Raw genomic sequence first — 22,683 nt, 5'->3', positions numbered from 1 at the left:
ACAAACCTCCCTTCAAACTGACAACTCATCAGCGGATTCACTAAACTGTCCAGAAAAGGAGTCTTCTTCACAACAACCAGTCATCATCGCAGTGACTGATTCTCCCTGTCTGACTTCTGATGGTGGCACAACAGCTCTGCCATCAGTCACTGACATAATCACGTTCCAAGAATTCCATGTGGGAACAACTCCTCCCCCAGCTCCACACATCATTGGTCCAACTCCTCCCCAGCCCCACATTTCATTGGGCCAACTCCTCACCCAGCCCCACACATCATTGGGCCAACTCCAACCCCAGTCTCTTCAGTACTAACTTGGGCAGCCAGTTCCATTGGGAACCACTGATGGCGTCACATCTGCGGTGCCAGTTTGCTTTACTGTATACATAACCAGCCCTCAGCCAGTTCCTGCCATTTAAAGCTTATACAAAAGCAGGCAAGAATTCTATTTTTATGTTGGTATTTCCAGTCTGTACATGTGTATAATTTGATGGGCTTTCTATACATTTCACAGAATGTCCATTGCATTTGTTTTTATAAAGAACACTTTACCACCACTATTCACTATTTATTTTTGGGATAACTGACACAAATCTGAAATTACATTCAACACCATCATGGTATTTATTATTAGTTACGTTAAATATCACTGAATCCCAACACCTGCATCAATGAATGACACCAAAGGCAATACAGATGCAATATTTTCATACTCCACTTTTCTCCTTTGTTTGAGCAACAGTACCAACAATGAGTTAAGCATGGAGTGAGATATAGTTGCCAACAGCCATTGTCTAACTGCAGTATTTATTCAATAATTTACATACATGTGTTATTCATGATAATCCACAGGACTATGTAAAATGTTTATTCAACTCATACATGGAATTAACCAGATTTGATGTTACACAGTATATAAAATACCTGAGTTTTACAAACATTACCATTGTAAAATGTCAGTCTAAAGCAATTAGTTTGGCTTTTAGACACGCAAAGCCGCTCAAACATTGCCAAACTCCTCACAAAACATATATAAAAAAGAATATCCCCACGCCACAAAAAAAAAAATATATACATTTTGTGAAAGCATTATTATTGACATATGAATCCATTCCATCTTGGGACAAAAATGGGGAATAAATTATGTGTGGCTGACTTTATAGGCATCTGATTTTCACATTAAAGACATGCTCCAGTACTTTGGCGACTAAGAAAGTATTTTTTAAACCTCAATGCATAATCTATGAGCAGAATTACTGTCTTACCTCAATCAGCCACAAAATCCCTAGTTTGAAAGCGACTGTTTTCTTGAAGCTGTGCCGCTCCATTTTCCCTACATTTCCCCCCACGTGGTCCAAACCCCTAGCAATTTGAGTTCTAGTCAACGAGCTTCAGCCCCTCACATTTGAGCGACAGCTAGCAAGAGGTCTGCCCAGCATTATCCAATGAGGTTGCAAGGCGGGCCCAATGGCTCAGCGGACACAGTAGAGAGCAATGATGTGGTGCACATATCTGCACATATGACACGCAGTACGCAATTTTCGGGGACCACTTTTGGCTAGCGAGTTCTACTTTCAGAACTACTGGCTAAAAAGTATACAAAAGTACCGGAGAATCTCTAAGAAAATGAATTCCTCATTCACAATTCTCTTCTGCTGGCTTTTTATCTGAGAAACAAATTGTTCAATAGCAATGCCTTTTTAATGAGTTTGTAATAACAGAAATTCAATCCCAAAACTGCTGTACAACACAATAGACTGTGGATCAAAGTTCGGGACCCCAAGGACCTGGAACCAGGTTCTGGAACCCAGGCATGACTAACTGTACTCTTGGCAGAGCAATGTTGGGAAAGAGGTGGATAGTATAGTTAAGTCTGTGTAGACTGGGGGAGTAGGGTGAAGCATAAAGATAACTATGGGGTGGACTCCTAATGTTCTCTCCATAGAATTATAGGTATTCTAATTCTATGGTTCTGGCACTGGGGACTGGGGCTGCTGCTCTGGCTCTTGCTGTGGCTCCTGGGGCTGTGGCTCCTTGGGCTGTTGTATCAGTCCCCCATCCTGTGCTGTGTTGTAGAACCCACAGCCACTGCACTTCCTTCCCAGAGCATGAAAAGGCACTGTACAGTCAGGGAAAATGAGAAAGGAAAGGCTGAGCAAACCATGTCATGAGGCAGAAGTAGTGCTCAATACTGAAACTTCAAAAGGAAGTTTAAATATCCCTCATATCTGAATATACAAGCCTGAAGTGACTCACATAAAATAAACCAATGTAAATCTACACCAGATCAGTGTAGTCACAGTATCCCAGAACACAAGCATTGAGGTCAGCATGTTTTTTTTTTTGCTTTAAAGTTCCATTTCACATTCAAAGTGAATACATGTGTCATATTATGACATACCTTCTCAGTGGCATCCTAGTATTCAGTGGGCATGGGTGACTGAGCCATCTCTTTGTCCATCTCCTCCCCGTAGTCCTCCATATTCCAGGCCGAGTGCATACAGAGTGGGCAGCGATACGCACTGAAGAGGAAATATATAGAGGCAATATTCCTAGTCACACAGATCATAACTGCTTATATGAAAGTCATGCAAATGATATGATTGATAAGTTATTGAAAGTAATTAGGATCAATATATGATTAGTAGCACAATATTTGAAAAGGAATAGGGGTATTACCCAATTTGAACCATGTCATCAAAGCAAGTTCTGAAAAACAAAAGAAAACCAGTGAACATTCTAAAAATAATTCCATAGACCAGAAGACAAGAGTAAGTAAGACTCCACTAATGCACCTGCTGTATCAGCCATCAGATTAACAGTGGCATCAATGCAACTTTTTTTTTTTTAGGTCATATAGGCTAATGACAATGGTTTTGAGAGTATTATGAAGAAAATGTCATACTTGTGTAGAAGATGGCCACACGGAAGAACGTGAGGTCCTATTCTGGATGTGTGCATATCCTTAGTTAGAGAGAAGACAAAACATTATGTATGTATCGATTATAAACTGTATGAGGAAAAGTACTTATGACATTTTCATATACAGGTTGTGAATTTCTATAAAACAATATTGTACACTGAGTATACCAAACATTAGGAACACCTTCCTAATATTGAGTTGCGGGGCATGGACTTTCCAAGGTGTCGAAAGCGTTCCACAGGGATGCTGGCCCATGTTGACTCCAATGGTTCCCACAGCTGTGGCAAGTTGGCTGGATGTCCTTTGGGTGGTGGACCATTCTTGATACACTGAAAACTGTTGAGCGTGAAAAATCCTGCAGCGTTGCAGTGGACTTAACAAGTGAAATCAATAAGGGATCATAGCTTTCACCTGGATTCACCTGGTCAGTCCATGTCATGGAAAAAGCAGGTGTCCTTCATGTTTTGTACACTCAAGTGTATAATAAACAACATAATAAAGTGAAATGCACAGCAATCATCTAACTGATCTTACTATTCATTATCTTACCTCCATACACACTGGGCAGTTCTGTCTTGAAACATTTTCAACACACTGAAACCAAACAAACAGTCTAGTACAGATAAATCAAGTGAATGACAAGAGCCATGGCATTAGCAGTATTGTATTGGGGCAATTCCACATTAACGTAATTAAGCTGAAATCTCAGAATTTTCACATTAATATATGTGCCAAACAAAAACCATTGATTTTAGAGTTGTACGGTTTGCTAAACTTTGAAATCAAGAGTTTTTGTTTGGTATATATTTGAAAGTGAAAAATCTGATCTCAACGTAATTCCATTACCATGGAATTGCCCATTGACAATTTACAGACCAGCGACAGATATAATAAGGGTCATAGTGGAGGTTGACAATCACCTTGTGATTTCCTCGTAGATCACTGGCTAAACAGAGATTGCACTTCTCACAGTGGAAGTATTTCTCCCTTGGTCCAATCCTGCAGGAGTACATAACATGACCGTCCATATTTGATATGCTATTCAAGTGTTAAGACACCAATATATGCAAATCAAATGAAAATCTAAAATATGCTGGCGGTCTGAAGCTGGTCAGATATATCAGCTGATGAACTTGGGTGAACTATATATGGGCATTTATATGCCAAACAGGGCAGAGTTACTCACCTGCATATTCCACAGGGCTGACAGTGATACTGCTTTTTGTCTTGGACCTGGACATGTACTGGCTTAAGCAGGGGGACACGTCTGGCACTGCAGGATTTGAGTCCCTGGCGGCGTAGTGTGTTACTGATGGTAGGCTTTGTTACTTTGGTCCCAGCTCTCTGCAGGTCATTCACTAGGTCCCCCCGTGTGGTTCTGGGATTTTTGCTCACCGTTCTTGTGATCATTTTGACCCCACGGGGTGGGATCTTGCGTGGAGCCCCAGATCGAGGGAGATTATCAGTGGTCTTGTATGTCTTCCATTTCCTAATAATTGCTCCCACAGTTGCTTTCTTCAAACCAAGCTGCTTACCTATTGCAGATTCAGTCTTCCCAGCCTGGTGCAGGTCTACAATTTGGTTTCTGGTGTCCTTTGACAGCTCTTTGGTCTTGGCCATAGTGGAGTTTGGAGTGTGACTGTTTGAGGTTGTGGACAGGTGTCTTTTATACTGATAACAAGTTCAAACAGGTGCCATTAATACAGATAACAAGTGGAGGACAGAGGAGCCTCTTAAAGAAGAAGTTACAGGTCTGTGAGAGCCAGAAATCTTGCTTGTTTGTAGGTGACCAAATACTTATTTTCCACCATAATTTGCAAATCAATTCATTAAAAATCCTACAATGTGACTACTGCCATTTTTTTTCTCAATTTGTCTGTCATAGTTGACGTGACAAATTGATATATATATATATATATTATTTTTGTTCTTGTTTTAAAAAAAACTTTATTTTATGCACTTTGATATTATTCTTGTATAATCAAAAGCGCTTTACATATGTAATAAATTATTACATTCATTTGACTGACAGTTGTTGGCGATCATGGTACTTGGTAGTCCCAACCCCTTGACAGTAACCTCAGGGTTGCCTCCCTCCCTTCATGATGATAGATGATAACCATACAATTACAAATAATTATACTTCTATGATGTAGCTAAACATTCTGCTCATGTTCATCCATTAATTTACAGTAGCTGACAAACCATTTATGACGGTGACAAGCCGATCGATAGCTAGCTACTCAGATAGTAGCTAGCATGGCTAGTTAGTTATATAGGAATGACACCAAGCAAACTAATGTTACATTAATGTAAAAACAATATTTACAACTATAAATGTCCTGATTCATGACCTGACATTTTAATCACCCGTTCAGACAGCTAGCAATCTAGCCAGCAACCTAACGCACTAGCTAGATTGCTACAGTAGCTAGCTAGGTTTATAGGTCTGTTATGACTGAGTAAAACACGTTAGCTATTATAAAGCAGGAAACATGAATAAGACAATCAATAACATACCTGTCTTAATATCTCGTAGAATTAACACTTGCAATTTCTCACTTTCAAAAAACAGCTACGTACGTAGTGATCATATCCAACTTGTCTTATGACCAGCTCCTGAACACATTACTGCCACCTAGTGCGCTGGAGGGGCGCTCATGGTGCAACTTTCTGCATCGCTGGCTGCAAACCGGATCATGGCTAGAAGGGATCCTGCTTTTGTGAAATTAAACGTCAGATTTGAACACACCGACTGTGTTTTGCGCAAAATAGTATGCAGCATCATCTAGATATGTGTGCAACAAAAGTTCAATATTCACCTTCTGCTACCATTTCCGTCAACCCGTTTACGCATACAGTTTGAGGCATACGTTCGATAAATTCAACATATGCACCACACAGAACGCACTGCAACTGCCTCTGCAACACAATGCTGCAAGGCAAACGCAGCGTTCCATTTGAAATAAATGTACTTCTGGTGTGCCAAAACGCAATGACACAGTCGGTGTATTTGAAGCGTTAGGGTTGGCTAAAATGCAAAACAAATATAAACTTTTTATGTTAATTTCACAAAATCCCTTCTAGCTATAACTCTGCAACCGCTCTTGCTGCAACCCTCATGAAAATTACTCAGTACAGGCAACCCAATTAGTCAGGTTTTCCTCCAACAAAATAACAATTTAACCCTTCTAACGTCTGATAGGCCAGCTGTTTTGTGTTATCAGAAAATCAATTTGCTTCAGAAAGTAGTGGTGTCATGCCACAAGGGAGCAGTGTTTACTTGGAATCATAGGCCTACAACATATATACAGGGGACATGAACAGTATAGTACAGTCGTGGTCAAAAGTTTTGAGAATGACACAAGTATTGGTCTTCACAAAGTTCGCTGCTTCAGTGTTATGAGATATTTCTGTCAGATGTTACTATGGTATACTGAAGTATAATTACAAGCATTCCATAAGTGTCAAAGGCTTTTATTGACAATTACATTTAGTTTATGCAAAGAGTCAATATTTGCAGTGTTGACCCTTCTTTTTCAAGACCTCTGCAATCCGCCCTGGCATGCTGTCAATTAACTTCTGGGATCCTGACTGATGGCAGCCCATTCTTGCGTAATCAATGCTTGGAGTTTGTCAGAATTTGTGGGTTTTTGTTTGTCCACCCGCCTCTTGAGGATCGACCACAAATTCTCAATGGGATTAAGGTCTGGGGAGTTTCCTGGCCATGGACCCAAAATGTCGATGTTTTGTTCCCCGAGCAACTTAGTTATCACTTTTGCCTTATGGCAAGGTGCTCCATCATGCTGGAAAAGGCATTGGTTGTCACCAACCTGTTCTTGGACCTGTTCCTGTTCGGGGCGGCAGGTAGCTTAGTGGGTAAGAGCGTTGTGCCAGTAACCGAAAGGTCGCTGGTTCTAATCCCCGAGCCGACTAGGTGAAAAATCTGTCGATGTGCCCTTAAGCAAGGCACTTAACCCTAATTGCTCCTGTAAGTCGCTCTGGATAAGAGCGTCTGCTAAAATGACTAAAAATGTAAAAAAAAAAAAAAATGGGAGAAGTTGCTCTCGGAGGATGTGTTGGTACCATTCTTTATTCATGGTTGTGTTCTTAGGCAAAATTGTGAGTGAACCCACTCCCTTGGCTGAGAAGCAACCCCACACATGAATGGTCTCAGGATGCTTTACTGTTGGCATGACACAGGACTGATGGTAGCGCTCACCTTGTCTTCTCCGGACAAGCTTTTTTCCGGATGCCCCAAACAATCGGAAAGGGGATTCATCAGAGAAAATGACTTTGCCCCAGTCCTCAGCAGTCCAATCCCTGTACCTTTTGCAGAATATCAGTCTGTCCCTGATGTTTTTCCTGGAGAGAAGTGGCTTCTTTGCTGCCCTTCTTGACTAATTATGCATACTCAAAATCATCATGCTTTTTTTAACAATACAAAACATATGCATACAAAGACAACATACAGATGCACACAAACATCCACAACATCACCCCTGCCCAGACCCACCTGCTCACACCCCCATCTACAGCGCCCGCATCACTCTTCGCCAAATGGCCTCAAACTGCACCATTTTGTTTCTCTCCGTCGCCCACGCACTTTCAACATTTAGATAATAAAGCATTTGACCTTTCCATTGTGTTAATGATGGAGGATTGGTTGATATCCATTTTTGAAGTATACTTTTTTTCAACACGATTGACGAGAAAAGTATCGTCCATCCCATTGGGTATCTCACTGCATCCTCATATGCCATGTCTTGAAATATTTTGTATTTGTATTTATTATGGATCCCCATTAGCTGCTGCCAAGGCAGCAGCTACTCTTCCTGGGGTCCAGCAAAATTAAGGCAGTTGTAAAATTTTAAAAACATTACAATACATTCACAACAGATTTCACAACACATTAAGTATGTGCCCTTAGGCCCCTACTCAACTACCACATATCTCCAACACAAAATCCATCGGTACGTGTGTGTATAGTGCGTATGATATCATGTGTTTGCATGCATGTGTCTGTGCCTATGTTTGTGTTGCTTCACAGTACCCACTGTTCCATAAGGTGTATTTTTGTCTGTTTTTTAAATCAAATTTTACTGCTTACATGAGTTACTTGATGTGGAATAGAGTTCCATGTACTCATGGCTCTATGTAGTACTGTGCGCCTCCCATAGTCTGTTCTGGACTTGGGGACTGTGAAGAGACCTCTGGTGGCATGTCTTGTGGGGTATGCATGGGTGTCTGAGCTGTGAGCCAGTAGTTCAAACAGACAGCTCGGTGCATTCAACATGTCAATACCTCCCACAAATACAAGTAGTGATGAAGTCAATCTCTCCTCCACTTTGAGCCAGGAGAGATTGACATGCATATTATTAATGTTAGCTCTCTGTGTACATCTAAGGGCCAGCCGTGCTGCCCTGTTCTGAGCCAACTGCAATTTTCCTATGTCCCTCTTTGTGGCACCTGACCACACGACTGAACATTAGTCCAGGTGCGACAAAACTAGGGTCTGTAGGACCTGCCTTGTTGATAGTGCTGTTAAGAAGGCAGAACAGCGCTTTATTATGGTCAGACTTCTCCCCATCTTAGCTACTGTTGTATCAACATGTTTTGACCATGACAGTTTACAATCCAGGGTTATTCCAAGCAGTTTAGTCACCTCAACGTGCTCAATTTCCACATTATTCATTACAAGATTTAGTTGAGGTTTAGGGCTTAGTGAATTATTTGTCCCAAATACAATGCTTTTAGTTTTTGAAATATTTAGGACTAACTTATTCCTTGCCACCCATTCTGAAACTAACTGCAGCTCTTTGTTAAGTGTTGCAGTCATTTCAGTCCCTGTAGTAGCTGACGTGTATAGTGTTGAGTCATCTGCATACATAGACACACTGTCGTTAGGAAGGGGCCTAGACAGCTGCCCTGGGGAATTCCTGATTCTACCTCGATTATGTTGGATAGGCTTCCATTAAAGAACACCCTCTGTGTTCTGTTAGACAGGTAACTCTTTATCCACAATATAGCAGGGGGTGTAAAGCCATAACACATACGTTTTTCCAACAGAGATTATGATCGATAATGTCAAAAGCTGCACTGAAGTCTAACAAAACAGCCCCCACACTATGCAGAAAGACGGATTAAAAGTACATTTAAATTGCAATCCGGTGCCATTTTATGTACCTCTTTTAGGAAAAGAGAGTGGAAGATTATACATACCATATGCACATTGTCACGGATCCCTCCGGTACTGCTGCTCATTCCATTCACCATTCTTCGTCACCGGTCTTCTAGGCGTCACTGAGCTGGATCATTACCACCAACCCCGGACTGTCTTGTCTCATTACGCACACCTGGTTCCCATTTCCCCTGATTAGTATGTGTATATATGTGCCCCCTGTTTCCCGTTGTCCTTGTTGATTATTGTCCCATGTCCGTTGGTCTCGTGAGTACCGTATATTGTGCTCTTGTTATTACGGGTCTCGTCCCGTGTATTGTTTAGAGGTTTACATCTCGCTCTTTTGTTTGTGTTACATCCCTGTGTTATATATACACTGCTCAAAAAAATTAAGGGAACACTTAAACAACACAATGTAACTCCAAGTCAATCACACTTCTGTGAAATCAAACTGTCCACTTAGGAAGCAACACTGATTGACAATACTTTTCACATGCTGTTGTGCAAATGGAATAGACAACAGGTGGAAATTATAGGCAATTAGCAAGACACCCCCAATAAAGGACTGGTTTTGCAGGTGGTGACCACAGACCACTTCTCAGTTCCTATGCTTCCTGGCTGATGTTTTGGTCACTTTTGAATGCTGGTGGTGCTTTCACTCTAGTGGTAGCATGAGACGGAGTCTACAACCCACACAAGTGGCTCAGGTAGTGCAGCTCATCCAGGATGGCACATCAATGCGAGCTGTGGCAAGAAGGTTTAATGTGTCTGTCAGCGTAGTGTCCAGAGCATGGAGGCGCTACCAGGAGACAGGCCAGTACATCAGGAGACGTGGAGGAGGCCGTAGGAGGGCAACAACTCAGCAGCAGGACTGCTACCTCCACCTTTGTGCAAGGAGGAGCAGGAGGAGCACTGCCAGAGCCCTGCAAAATGACCTCCAGCAGGCCACAAATGTGCATGTGTCTGCTCAAACGGTCAGAAACAGACTCCATGAGGGTGGTATGAGGGCCCGACATCCACAGGTGGGGGTTGTGCTTACAGCCCAACACCGTGCAGGACGTTTGGCATTTGCCAGAGAACACCAAGATTGGCAAATTCGCCACTGGCGCCCTGTGCTCTTCACAGATGAAAGCAGGTTCACACTGAGCACATGTGACAGACGTGACAGAGTCTGGAGACGCCGTGGAGAACGTTCTGCTGCCTGCAACATCCTCCAGCATGACCGGTTTGGCGGTGGGTCAGTCATGGTGTGGGGTGGCATTTCTTTGGGGGGCTGCACAGCCCTCCATGTGCTCGCCAGAGGTAGCCTGACTGCCATTAGGTACTGAGATGAGATCCTCAGACCCCTTGTGAGACCATATGCTGGTGCGGTTGGCCCTGGGTTCCTCCTAATGCAAGACAATGCTAGACCTCATGTGGCTGGAGTGTGTCAGCAGTTCCTGCAAGAGGAAGGCATTGATGCTATGGACCGCCCGTTCCCCAGACCTGAATCCAATTGAGCACATCTGGGACATCATGTCTCGCTCCATCCACCAACGCCACGTTGCACCACAGACTGTCCAGGAGTTGGCGGATGCTTTAGTCCAGGTCTGGGAGGAGATCCCACAGGAGACCATCCGCCACCTCATCAGGAGCATGCCCAGGCATTGTAGGGAGGTCATACAGGCACGTGGAGGCCACACACACTACTGAGCCTCATTTTGACTTGTTTTAAGGACATTACATCAAAGTTGGATCAGCCTGTAGTGTGGTTTTCCACTTTAATTTTGAGGGTGACTCCAAATCCAGACCTCCATGGGTTGATAAATTTGATTTCCATTGATAATTTTTGTGTGATTTTGTTGTCAGCACATTCAACTATGTAAAGAAAAAAGTATTTAATAAGATTATTTCATTCATTCAGGTCTAGGATGTGTTATTTTAGTGTTCCCTTTATTTTTTTGAGCAGTGTATATACGTGTTTGTTTTGGGCTTCGTCTCCGTCGTTTTTCATGACGTACCTTGTGTTGGGTGGAGTAGTAAAAACCCCTAATACGTATTCCTGCACCTGTCTTCTAATCATTATACAACGTGACACACATCAAATCACAGGAATTATCCTTTCAAATGATTTACGTTGCAGTGTAGATTAGTTGATTCCCACTAGTCCTCCTGGTGAAGGCCTATGAGATAAAATACTCTCCATTTTCACTTTCTTAGTTTGTGTATCAGCTAGGCTACTTACAAATTGTGATGATAACCTATTGTGGTAAAGGGTGTCTTTATCGGTGAGATTTCTAGAACTGGCTGAATGTCGGAGCTGTCTTTTCAGCGTCATGTAATATAAAATAGAATATAAATCTAATTCTAAGGCATATACTGGGCCATTGACAGCCCAGTGCTGCACATCCATGGCCACTTTCACAGAAAACATTCCTTTATGGAACCATCAATCATAATATCATTTCTCCATTAAGTATTTTCTTACCCAGCAACCAAGAATTAACATAGATATTTCCATGTCCTGTCCCAAACATGCCCTCTGCATCAAGTCAACTGTACTCTTAAGAGTTAACCAGATGTTAATACAGAATGTCTCATCTGTCGTTCTTTATTACAGTTGTTTACTAATTGTTTGTGGCACATTGCTACTTGAATGTGTTGTCACAGTTCAGAGTGTGTACGCTGCAGGCTAGAAACATGACCCAGATCAAGATGAGAATTAATTTCTCGAGGCGGTGGGGGATAGCAGAGATAGCTGTTGAAATGGGCCATGTAAAATATGTAAGCTCTGTGTAGATGTGCAACACTAATTCATGATCTCTGATTTTTACATCAGGACAAAATGTATATTTTACATAATTCCCCAAAAACTGTTTTTGGAATTAAATAAATCAACCAATGAACCTACAGTCACACACACACACACACACACACACACACACACACACACACACACACACACACACACACACACACACACAGAGAGAGAGAGAGAGTAGCACGCTGACTTAGTGATTAGGATGTCAATATGTTCTCTCTGAGTAGGATACAGTGACAGAGCCGCCACCAAAAGCCACAGAGCCAATTGTGTCCCTCCAACCCAGACACTCACTGGCTGCAATGGGAGCCCTAATAATGGCCTTTCCCTGGGATGTTGAACATATCATCTGTACTACAGTAGAAGGACAAAACAATGTCCGCATGTTAATAAAAAACAAATCGATTGGTCTGTGAATGTATTATTACTCTGGATTTCTGTGTGGATAAGATTTAAAGACCTTAGTTTAAGGGAGGGAATATAGAGAATTTAAGGGATCTCAGTTCCAGTAATCTCCCCTCAGACTACAGAATGTAGGCTCTGTCTCTGTCTGCCACTGCTGCTAGGACTGCTGCATTCCCTTCATGATTGTGCTGTGTATCAGGATGAAGGGAAGTTTAGTTCAGGTAGGGTCTATACAGCAGAGGCAGACAGGGGAGAGGCTTTCTGTTCTAGGAACCAGGCAACCATAACAGCCTCAGAGGGCATGAATGGTTCCCCTTCCCTGTTACATGATGTGCTCCAACAGCCTCTACTCCCAAAGCTTGTCTCTGGAGCCCTCACCCTGTCTCTAACCCTGGGCCGTCAGGGGTGCTGCTCTAACTAGGCCATGATAAGGCTAAATGTGTGAAGTGACAGGTCACTATGAATCTGTGTAACCCGGCGCGAGAACACACACATGAGAACACACGAGAAAACACACGCACACACACGCACGCACGCACGCACACACACACACACACACACACACACACACACACACACACACACACACACACACGTGCCTGCCCTGGAACATCCTTTGTCATTCACTGTTTATTGTAAGGCCCACAATGTTTTTATGGACATTACACAACATTTTACATTTGTGCTGTAGTCTATTACACAATCATAATGCTGTAACTAGTGTCTCCTCATTTAAAGACACTATTTATTAAGTGGGTAGGGTTATTCCTAGTTGACAGTGTTATTATTTTGAAAATGTGATATTAATACTTTGCTCTCTTTCATCCAAAGGATCAAACAGAAATGTTTCTTAGAAAAAATCCTGAGAAATCAAAGAGAAACTGAAGACAGGAGGAATAGAACACAAGCGGAGCCTTGTTTCAGGCGAGGGGGAGAAAGCATGACGATAATTACATAGTGACAAGGTACTGTGACAAACTGTAATTTGGTTGTGCCATATCACGATGGATGGTGGCACTGGCACCATCGTCGATCAGGGAAGCAGAGCCTGGGGAAGACACATTCTCATGACATGCCCCCTGCTTCCATCACCACTGGTTAAAGATGGACTCAGTAATGCTGAAACTGCCACGTCCGTTACCGATATTTCAACCAAGAAATTACTTTAAACAATGAACAATCTTTTTTCCTCTCGTAAAATCATTGCACATCATTGCATGAGTGATAGAACAGCAGAGTATCTATTGCAAATTTGTTTACCACGATGCTGGATGTTCATCTCTTCTGTTTCATAAACAAAACAAAAAAATAACAAATGTGCTGGGGGGCGAACAGTGGCGCTGTTTACCATCATGCAGATTCCAGCTTTAAGTATAATATGTCTGTCACTACTGTACCTGCCTCTGTGCTCAGACTCGAAAAGCCACAGACTACATCAATGCTTATTATTTTTCTCCACTCTGCTGATGAGTATTTTTCTCTGCTCATACAGGAGTAATAAAGGCCTAGTGCACTAGTTTGGTGCTAAAATAATTTTCTTATATATAATATATATATATATATACAGTGAATTCGGAAAGTATTCAGACTCCTTGACTTTTTCCACATTTCGTTACATTAAAGCCTTATTCTAAAATGGATACAATTAGTTATTTTTTCTCCTCAATCTACACACAATACCCCACTCCTGCGTTTTCTTGACTGTGTGCTTAGGGTCATTGTCCTGTTGGAAGGTGAAATTTCGCCCCTGTCTGAGGTCCTGAGCACTCTGGGGCAGGTTCTATATCGTGGAGCTCCGCCCCATAGGGGAGCTCTGCTCCAATTGGTTTACCCCGCTGCTTAGGCAGCGAACCGCCTGAGACAAAATTATGCACACTCCTGCAGCCAATAGGAGTACAGGTGTCCCTATAAGAGGGGACGCTTCCCCTTAATCAGCCTCCCATTATCTTCAGCGACTGGACTAGACTGAAGACGCCTACGAAGAGACAAAGACTCAGGACGAAGAAACGCCGTCGATTTTCCAGATCATCGACGTCGTCCTAAAATGAGCACACCAGGGAATTTTCCACCCCCAAAAGCTCTTTTCAGAGCTCAATGTTGCTGTTCCATTATGGCGGCTGCTGACCCCCACAACTTATGTTTTGTGTGTCTAGGGTCACAGCACGTCAGGGACGGCCTCATAGATCCTCCACTATGCGCCAGCTGCGCCCTCCTTTCATTGAAAGAGAGGAAGCAGCGTTGGGCATTTTTTAGGGAGGATATTCCTCTTGAGGATGTGCTATCAGTGTTAGCCTCAGCTTCTGAGGCATCATCTGAGGGCGCTGACTCAGGAGTTGACAGGGATATTGGGGAAGAGATGGATATTCCAGCGGAACAATCCATCCCTCTGACCCATGATTTTAAGACCCCATTTCCATTGGAAAGGGCGAGGTCTTTTTCATCCCTGGGCGATGACGACACAGGCTCTGAGAGATCAGTAGCCCTGTCCTACGCAGCAGCCTCTCTGCGCTCTGATTTTCCAGGGCTCATCGAGAGGGCTGCCGAGCGCCTGCAGATTAAACTGCCCCCCATTCCCTCCAACCCGGAAGTGGATATGATGGAGGGCGGTCCTTATACCAGGCCCAGGAGGGCGGCGGAGCCTCTGGCACCAACCATGCCCTCGCTTGGTAAGTATGTGGAGGGCTCATGGGAGGCACCTTTAGCGGCGCGTTCGCTGGCTAAGGTGTACCTCCCATTCACCAGAGTGGAAGGCAGACAGCAGGGCTTTTCAAGGGGAATCCCCAGGCTCGAGAGTGCCCTGGCTGCGTATCTCGTGCCGGGTTCGAGTCCCTGGCCCTCGTCCAAGAAAGCCGTTCTACCCACACAGAAGGACCGACTCACAGCACAGCTGGTTGAGAAGTCCTTCGTGTTGGGAGCCCAGGCCATAGCAGCGGCGAATAATATTGCCCTCCTAGCAGCCTCTCTGTCCCGCCTAACAACGGGTAAGTCTGAGCTCACTGGGGAGGAAGTGGGAGAGGCGTCCAGAATTTCTGGCACAAGTCTCCACTTAACGCAGGCATCAGCTCAGTGTGCGGGGAGGTCCATGGCCACTTTGGTGGTGGTGGAATGACACCTTTGGCTGCCATGAAAGAGACAGACAGAGCCGCATTACTGAACGCCCCCATCTCTGACGACGGCCTGTTTGGGGTCGCCGTCAAGGATGCGACGGAGCATTTTATGAGGCTTGACGAGGAGAGGAAGCAGCTGGCCAGACACCTGCCACTGGCAGGAAGACTCGGCCCTGCACCGAAACGACCGTCAAGCTCCACCGCCTCAAGTAGACAGGGGTCTACAGCGAGGCGTTGTGCCCGGCGCCATGCAGCGACTTCCGGCAGCAGAGAAGCGGGCCCCGCCCCTCCTGCGGAGCCAGAGGTCCCAACCGTACCGTTGACAAGAGAGGTCGTCAGAGCGTCTTCTTGGAAGCACCCGAGGGGTGGCCAGAAGAGACGGCGGCAATGACGTGGTGAGGGGGCGAGAATGGGAGACGGCGCAGTGGCTGGTCCGACTGTGCCCACTATTCCCCCCCACACTTCTGTTGAGGGTATGGAGGGAACTGTTGTTGTTGACTTTGTCACAAGAGAGCCCCTTTTCCATGATACATCCGAGAACGTTCAGACTCCTTCATTCTCTCTCTCTCTCACCACTCTGAGTGTAGCTCAGCCCACCAAGGGTGCGTAGCTGAGCACACACATGAGGCGAGTGTGATAAAGGTAACAAGGGCCGGGATATCGAGGTTACGAGTTTAATCAACGTATCGACGCTGATGTTTCCTCTCCCTTTCTTGGGAGGCCCGCCTTGGGCTGTTCCACCACTTCAGTGCTGGGGAACAGCGGCAGCGAGGGCCATAGAGGAATACAGGTCCTTCCTACTGAAAGTACCACAGCTTCGCACTCTTCCGCTTTCTCTGCATTGCTGGGAGTGGCAGTGAAGCTGCACTCTCTCCCACTGGCTAGACCAGGTGCTGGAGAAGGGTTATGCCATCCAATTCCATCGGACCCCCCCCCCCCCCCCCCCCGGAGTTGTAACTCCAGTTCTATCGTTTTCATCAAGGATCTCTCTGTACTTTGCTCCGTTCATCTTTCCCTCGATCCTGACTAGGCTCCCAGTCCCTGCCGCTGAAAAACATCCCCACATCATGATGCTGCCACCACCATGCTTCACTGTAGGGATGGTGCCAGGTTTCCTCCAGACGTGACACTTGGCATTCAGGCCAAAGATTTCAATCTTGGTTTCATCAGACCACAGAATCTTGTTTCTCATGTTCTGATAGTCCTTTAGGTGCCTTTTGGCAAACTTGAAGCAGGCTGTCATGTGCCTTTTACTGAGGAGTAGCTTCCGTTTGGCCACTCTACCATAAAGGACTGATTGGTGGAGTGCTGCAGAGATGGTTGTCCTTCTGGAAAGTTCTCCCATCTCCACAGAGGAACTCTAGAGCTCTGTCAGAGTGACCATTGGGTTCTTGGTCACCTCCATGACCAAGGCCCTTCTCCCCCGATTGCTCAGTTTGGCCGGGCAGCCAGCTTTAGGAAGTGTGTTGGTGGTTCCAAACTTCTTCCATTTAAGAATGATGGAGGCCACTGTGTTCTTGGGGACCTTCAATGCTGCAGAAATGTTTTGGTACCCTTCCCCAGATGTATGCCTCGACACAATCCTGTCTCGGAGCTCTACAGACAATTTCTTCGACCTCATGGCTTGGTTTTTGCTCTGACATGCACTGTCAACTGTGGGATCTTACATAGACAGGTGTGTGCCTTTCCAAATCATGTCCAATCAATCGAATTTACCACAGGTGGACTCCAATCAAGTTGTAGAAACATCTCAAGGATGATCGATGGAAACAGGATGCACCTGAGCTCAATTTCGAGTCTCATAGCAAAGGGTCTGAATACTTATGTAAATAAGGTTTTGTGCAAAAGATTCTACAAACCTGTTTTCGCTTTGTCATTATGGGGTATTGTGTGTAGATTAATGAGAATAAAAATGTAATTTAATATATTTTTGAATAAGGCTGTAACGTAACAAAATGTGGAAAAAGTCAAGGGGTCTGAATACTTTCCGAATGCACTGTATATATGTATATAAAAAATATATATATATATCAGGGGGTGCTGCAGCACACTTAGCACCCCTACTTCCCGCGGCTATGCCCTGCACTCTTAGAAAAAAGGTTCCAAACGGGTTCTTCGACTGTCCCCATATGGAACCAAAAAGGGTCCACTGGCTTCCAGTTGAGGCTAGCATCTACTACAAGACCATGGTGCTTGCCTACGGAGCTGTGAGGGGAACGGCACCTCCTTACCTTCAGGCTCTGATCAGACCCTACACCCAAACGACGTTCATCCACCTCTGGCCTGCTAGCCCCCCTACCTCTACGGAAGCACAGTTCCCGCTCAGCCCAGTCAAAGCTATTCGCTGCTCTGGCACCCCAATGGTGGAACAAGCTCCCCCACGACGCCAGGACAGCGGAGTCACTGACCACCTTCCGGAGACACTTAAAACCCTACCTCTTTAAGGAATACCTGGAATAGTATAAAGTAATCCTTCTTCCCCCACCCCCCCAAACATTTTTACAAAAAATTAAATAAAAAAAGTGGTTGTCCCACTGGCTATCATAAGTTGAATGCACCAATTTGTAAGTCGCTCTGGATAAGAGCGTCTGCTAAATGAAGTAAATGTAAATGTAAAACTCCGTAACTATCACTGTAGCTATAAAAAAGTAACATGTAACTACAGTACATACAAGCAATATTTGAGACAACATTTCTAACAATGTATATCAATGGGGACATTTTGCATAGAGAAGAAATAGAAGTTCCCAAACAGGCTTTACTTTTTTCCACCCTGCAGCCCTCTCTGTAATGTAGCATTACTGGTAGTCCTACGGCTGTAGCTAGTGAATGGGTATCTGGTACAGCAAAGCAGATTACTCAAAAAAATAGTGAAAGAAAGAGAATGTGTGTCATACAGTGCAATATCCTCCTCTCCTCTCCTCTCCTCTCCTCTCCTCTCCTCTCCTCTCCTCTCCTCTCCTCTCCTCTCCTCTCCTCTCCTCTCCTCTCCTCTCCTCTCCTCTCCTCTCCTCTCCTCTCCTCTCCTCTCCTCTCCTCTCCTCTCCTCTCCTCTCCTCTCCCTTTCATTTTCTCTCTTCTCCTCCCCCCCCCCTCTCCTCTCTTCTCCTCCCCCTCCCCGCCTCCTCTCCTCTCCTCTCCTCTCCTCTCCTCTCCTCTCCTCTCCTCTCCTCTCCTCTCCTCTCCTCTCCTCTCCTCTCCTCTCCTCTCCTCTCCTCTCCTCTCCTCTCCTCTCCTCTCCTCTCCTCTCCTCTCCCTTTCATTTTCTCTCCTCTCCTCCCCCTCTCCTCTCTTCTCCTCCCCCTCCCCGCCCCTCCCCTCTCCTCTCCTCTCCCTCCCCTCTCCTCTCCTCCCCTCCCCCTCCCCCTCTCCTCCCCTCCCCTCTCTCCACTCCTCTTTATTTAGCTATCCTCTCATTTTCTACTGAAATACTTTTCATTCTCCTCTCAGCTTACACCTCTATCCCACTCTCTTCCCTTCCCTGTCCTACACTACTCTCTTTCACTGTGACATCCTCCTCTTCTCTCATTCTCTGTTCCTTCCCTGTCCACTGCTGGGAACTTCAAGGGGGAGGAGGGTTTGGGGACTGGAGTGTAGTGTAGTGGAGGAGCCGTGGGATTGGCTGAGAGGCGGGACCTCTCTCAGCTCATTGGCTGAGAGCCTGAGAACTCTCTGAATTGAGTTCCATCCTTGTTCCAGGGAGCATAAGCAGGGTGGGACTGCTCTGGTTAACAACCAACTGCTCAGGAGTACAGAAGCACAGAGAGTGGACACTTTTCTGTTTGTTTCGGGTTTTTAGATTGCCAATTTCACAGTGAGGAAAATACACCGTGATGCAGCCAGCTGCAGAGTGACTTGCTCTATCACTCCCTCTCTCTTCCTCTCCAAAGGAAAAAAGTAAGTTGCTGTTTTGCCTTTTTTCTTTCCTCTTCCTTGTTCCCACAGAGATCTATAGATACATGCTGCACATGCTGTTAGAGGGAGAACTAGTGATTTGGAAACCACACAATCATGTGCAATTCCTATTAATATTGATGTGTCATCTGTGATTGTGTTCTTGTGTGTGAGGTAGTGTGTATGTTTGTGTGTGATTGTGTGTGTGTGTGTGTGTGTGTGTGTGCACGTGCGAGCGTCCGTGTGGAAAGGACATATAGAATGCAGGTACTCTAGAGGAGGGAGAGGTGCAGTGCGACTTCACAGTGACCAAGCTCATCAGCAAACTTATCACTGCATCGAATTGCCTTGACAGAGTTGCTCAAGGTCTCCCTCCCAAAATCTCCTGGTGTGCCTTTCAGGCTGCAGGGTGGCAAACGCTATTAAAAAGTGTGCTGCAGTCATACTTTTATCCAGACGAACAGAAACGGACGGAGCGCTGTTTTGATTTAAAACCCTTTGATATTTTCCAGAGCTGGAATTTCTTTAATGCAAACATCACCACATTGTTGTTAGTAATACATTAATGCAGCTTATGGTCTGTTAATGACTTTGGTTTTTATTCCTGTGTTAACTTCAGGTCACAGATTTATACAGTAGGCTTTTAGGAAAGAGCTAGTGTGTTGTCATTTTTCCTCAGTGTGTGTGTGTGTGTATGTGTGTGTGTGTGTGTGTGTGTGTGTGTGTGTGTATGTGCGTGTGCGTGTGTGTGTGTGCGTGTGAGAGAGAGAGAGTTTCCCTTATTAAACTGAGCCATGTGTATGGAGTGATTTCAGTGCCAACAGAAATTGTATTTGAATTACATCATTTTGAATTTGTATTAGGATATTGAATTTGAATGGAATATTTTGGAATTTATAATGTACAAATTTAATCCTTGAATTCATAAATTTAACTTGAAATTGAATTGATTGAATATTGCATTCTAAAAACTATATTTCAATTTAATTGAATATTCAAAATCAACATTTATGTATTCAATTTCAATATGGGAGATATTGCATTCATTGTCTGTTTGTCAAGTTTACAAACTATCATTTCAAGTTGATCAAAGTTTCATATATTCAATTTCTCAGATGCATTCAGATTCTCTAAATTCAGATTCAAAACCAGAGACAACATCCTGGTACTTTGCCACCCAGGAAAGGTAAAGGAGAACAGATAGAATAAAACGATCACTGTGGTCAACTTAAGCTTTTGACGGTTTCTGAAGCCAATGTGGCATGTTGAATTTATTGTCTTTCTATGAATTTGGCTCTAGTATTTGAACCGTTTTGGCTATAAGCTATTACCCCATTCCTGAAAGCTAAGACTCTTCTGGAACATGGACATTTCTTCTGTTTCCCTCTATGATGATCACAGGCTGCGTTAAGGCGTCAGCATGCTTCAGTTCGGCTGGCACCTAGCCGAACTCGGCTAGCCAAACCGAAAGAGTGTGCTTGCACACTCCCTTAAACGACCATCGCTTGAAAAAAACGAGAAAAAGCAGCAATAGTACTTTGTCCATTTTGAGACACAGTAGCCAGTATACACTTCCTCAAAATAGTCAGAATAAATCTATAACTCAAGAAAGCTGTCATTCATTTGGAAGTTTTTACTGAAGAGATCTTAGTCGCACAATTTTACATCTAACTAATATGTTTGGTGCAGTATTTTTTTATAAAAGAAATTGCATGATAACGAGTCGTCTCTCATTGAATGACAACAAATACTTAATTGACGAATCCCTACTGTTGACCAATCACTGACGAAGGGGCGTAGACTTCGGTTCCGAACTTCGGCCTGCTTCCAGAAAAAATGTCATGTGCCCGAACAGCCGAAAAAACCCTCACCGAAGTCCAAAACGAACAAAAACTTCACAAAATGTCGTCATAATATATGCACGAACTGTTTCGGCTGGGAAGCGTGCCAATTTGGCCCACATAAGAATATAGTTGAATAGCCCTTCTAAGGATAGCCGTTCCACTCCCTATTTAATCTTGCTCTTGTGGCTGACTGGGTTCGAACCAGGTCTCCTGCATGTCACAAGCCTGTGTTAGTAGAGCTGGTGTCACATCTCCTCCCGTTGCTCCCCTCTGGTGCTCTGATTCGGCGTTCTACTAAGCCACTGGTCTGAGCGCACCACCTCGGCAACACCGGAATAGAAACCCAATGCACCCTAATGACCTCCAGCGCACCTGCACCTCATCATCTCATCACCACCCCTATATAGCCCTGGACTGTTCAGTGTTGTGTTGTGTGTGATTGTTAGTGTCATGTCGTGTACTTGCTGTTTGTTGTTCTCTTGCTCAGTGTTAAGTAAACCTTTACATTGTTGATTCCTGCGTCTGCGTCCTGTCTCTTCGTATTCTCAGTACTCGTCACAACTGGGATGATAGACCGAAAATTATCGACACCGTTCATACTTATTGCAGGCATTTTGTTAATAACGTTCATGACAATAAGTAGCCTATACAAGAGAAAAGTTTGAAATGAAATAAGTTTGCTAATATGGCTGACTGTTAATGGGACAATTGATGGCTGCAACCATCAAACTAGTAGTAGTAGTTTAAAGGATAATTTAAAAAACTGTGGTGCACATTAATGTTATAAACTTATCGTTCTATTTATTATTATCGCATCAATTCAAGAAATGTATCGCAATATGGATTTTTGTCCATATCGCCCAGCTCTATGTGTTCGCCCACTTAGCTAAAACCTATATGGATAAGACCAGGAAGTTCATGTAAAGGATGACACGTTGCTTGCTTAACGAGTACAGCTTCCCCCTGATTAACCCAGTCATGTTAACCTTATAATGACTACCCTTGCCAGAGACTTGAAACTAACACATCTAACACAAACTAACACATGTCAAACTAACATTTCTTCAGGTCTCAGGCAAGGTTCTCATCACATAAGCATGATGAATAACCTTGCTGGATCTTGAAGACTTGTATTAGTGTGGCAGCATGTCAAGTTATTTGTCTGTGACTAGTAGTTTTTAACCTATTCATTTATGGTGGAGCAAATCTATATTTTTCTTGTTGTGTAGTGCAAGCTATTTAGTTTTGCTGGTGTAAAGATCGCGGGTCTCCCTCAACTTGAAGTTGACCAAAGTAACCCTCTCTCTGGCTGGTCTGGGTTCTATCCTCTGTTTCCCTCCGCGGAGTCTCGTCCAAGCTGCTCCTCTTCGCTCTCCACCTGGCTGTCAGTGGCAGCTCAACAATCCCCAACCCCAATCTACTCACAAGCTCGCACACTCACATACAGACTCATACATACACACAGTCCCTCTCTCCCCTTACCTTTCCTTGGACTCTATTTCTTACATCTCTCAGAGAAAATGACAATTT

General features: G+C 44.2%; 1 protein-coding gene across 3 annotated transcripts; it reads right to left on the bottom strand.

The window, feature by feature from the left end:
* Window positions 1-554: 554 nt before the first annotated feature.
* Window positions 555-5,532, bottom strand: LOC311141948 (uncharacterized protein). Of its 3 annotated transcripts, none has more exons than XM_084177467.1 (8): window positions 5,443-5,532; window positions 4,109-4,593; window positions 3,843-3,921; window positions 3,472-3,516; window positions 2,905-2,963; window positions 2,679-2,708; window positions 2,401-2,521; window positions 555-2,118 (listed from the first exon to the last, which is right to left on the bottom strand). In XM_084177467.1, exons 2-7 carry the CDS (start codon window positions 4,540-4,542, stop codon window positions 2,416-2,418), a joined length of 753 nt encoding a protein of 250 aa, XP_084033593.1. In that variant the 5' UTR covers window positions 4,543-4,593; window positions 5,443-5,532; the 3' UTR covers window positions 555-2,118; window positions 2,401-2,415. The 3 variants fall into 3 exon arrangements, with proteins under 3 accessions (XP_084033593.1, XP_084033594.1, XP_084033595.1); XM_084177468.1 differs by having other exon boundaries at window positions 4,109-4,561; window positions 5,443-5,530; XM_084177469.1 differs by having other exon boundaries at window positions 2,011-2,096; window positions 4,109-4,561; window positions 5,443-5,507.
* Between the last annotated feature and the right edge of the window lie 17,151 nt (window positions 5,533-22,683).

The sequence above is a fragment of the Coregonus lavaretus genome (genome assembly GCF_964263955.1).
Source record: "Coregonus lavaretus genome assembly, chromosome: 14".
Classification (NCBI taxonomy): domain Eukaryota; kingdom Metazoa; phylum Chordata; class Actinopteri; order Salmoniformes; family Salmonidae; genus Coregonus; species Coregonus lavaretus.
This window is presented reverse-complemented; position numbering and strand designations above follow the sequence as displayed.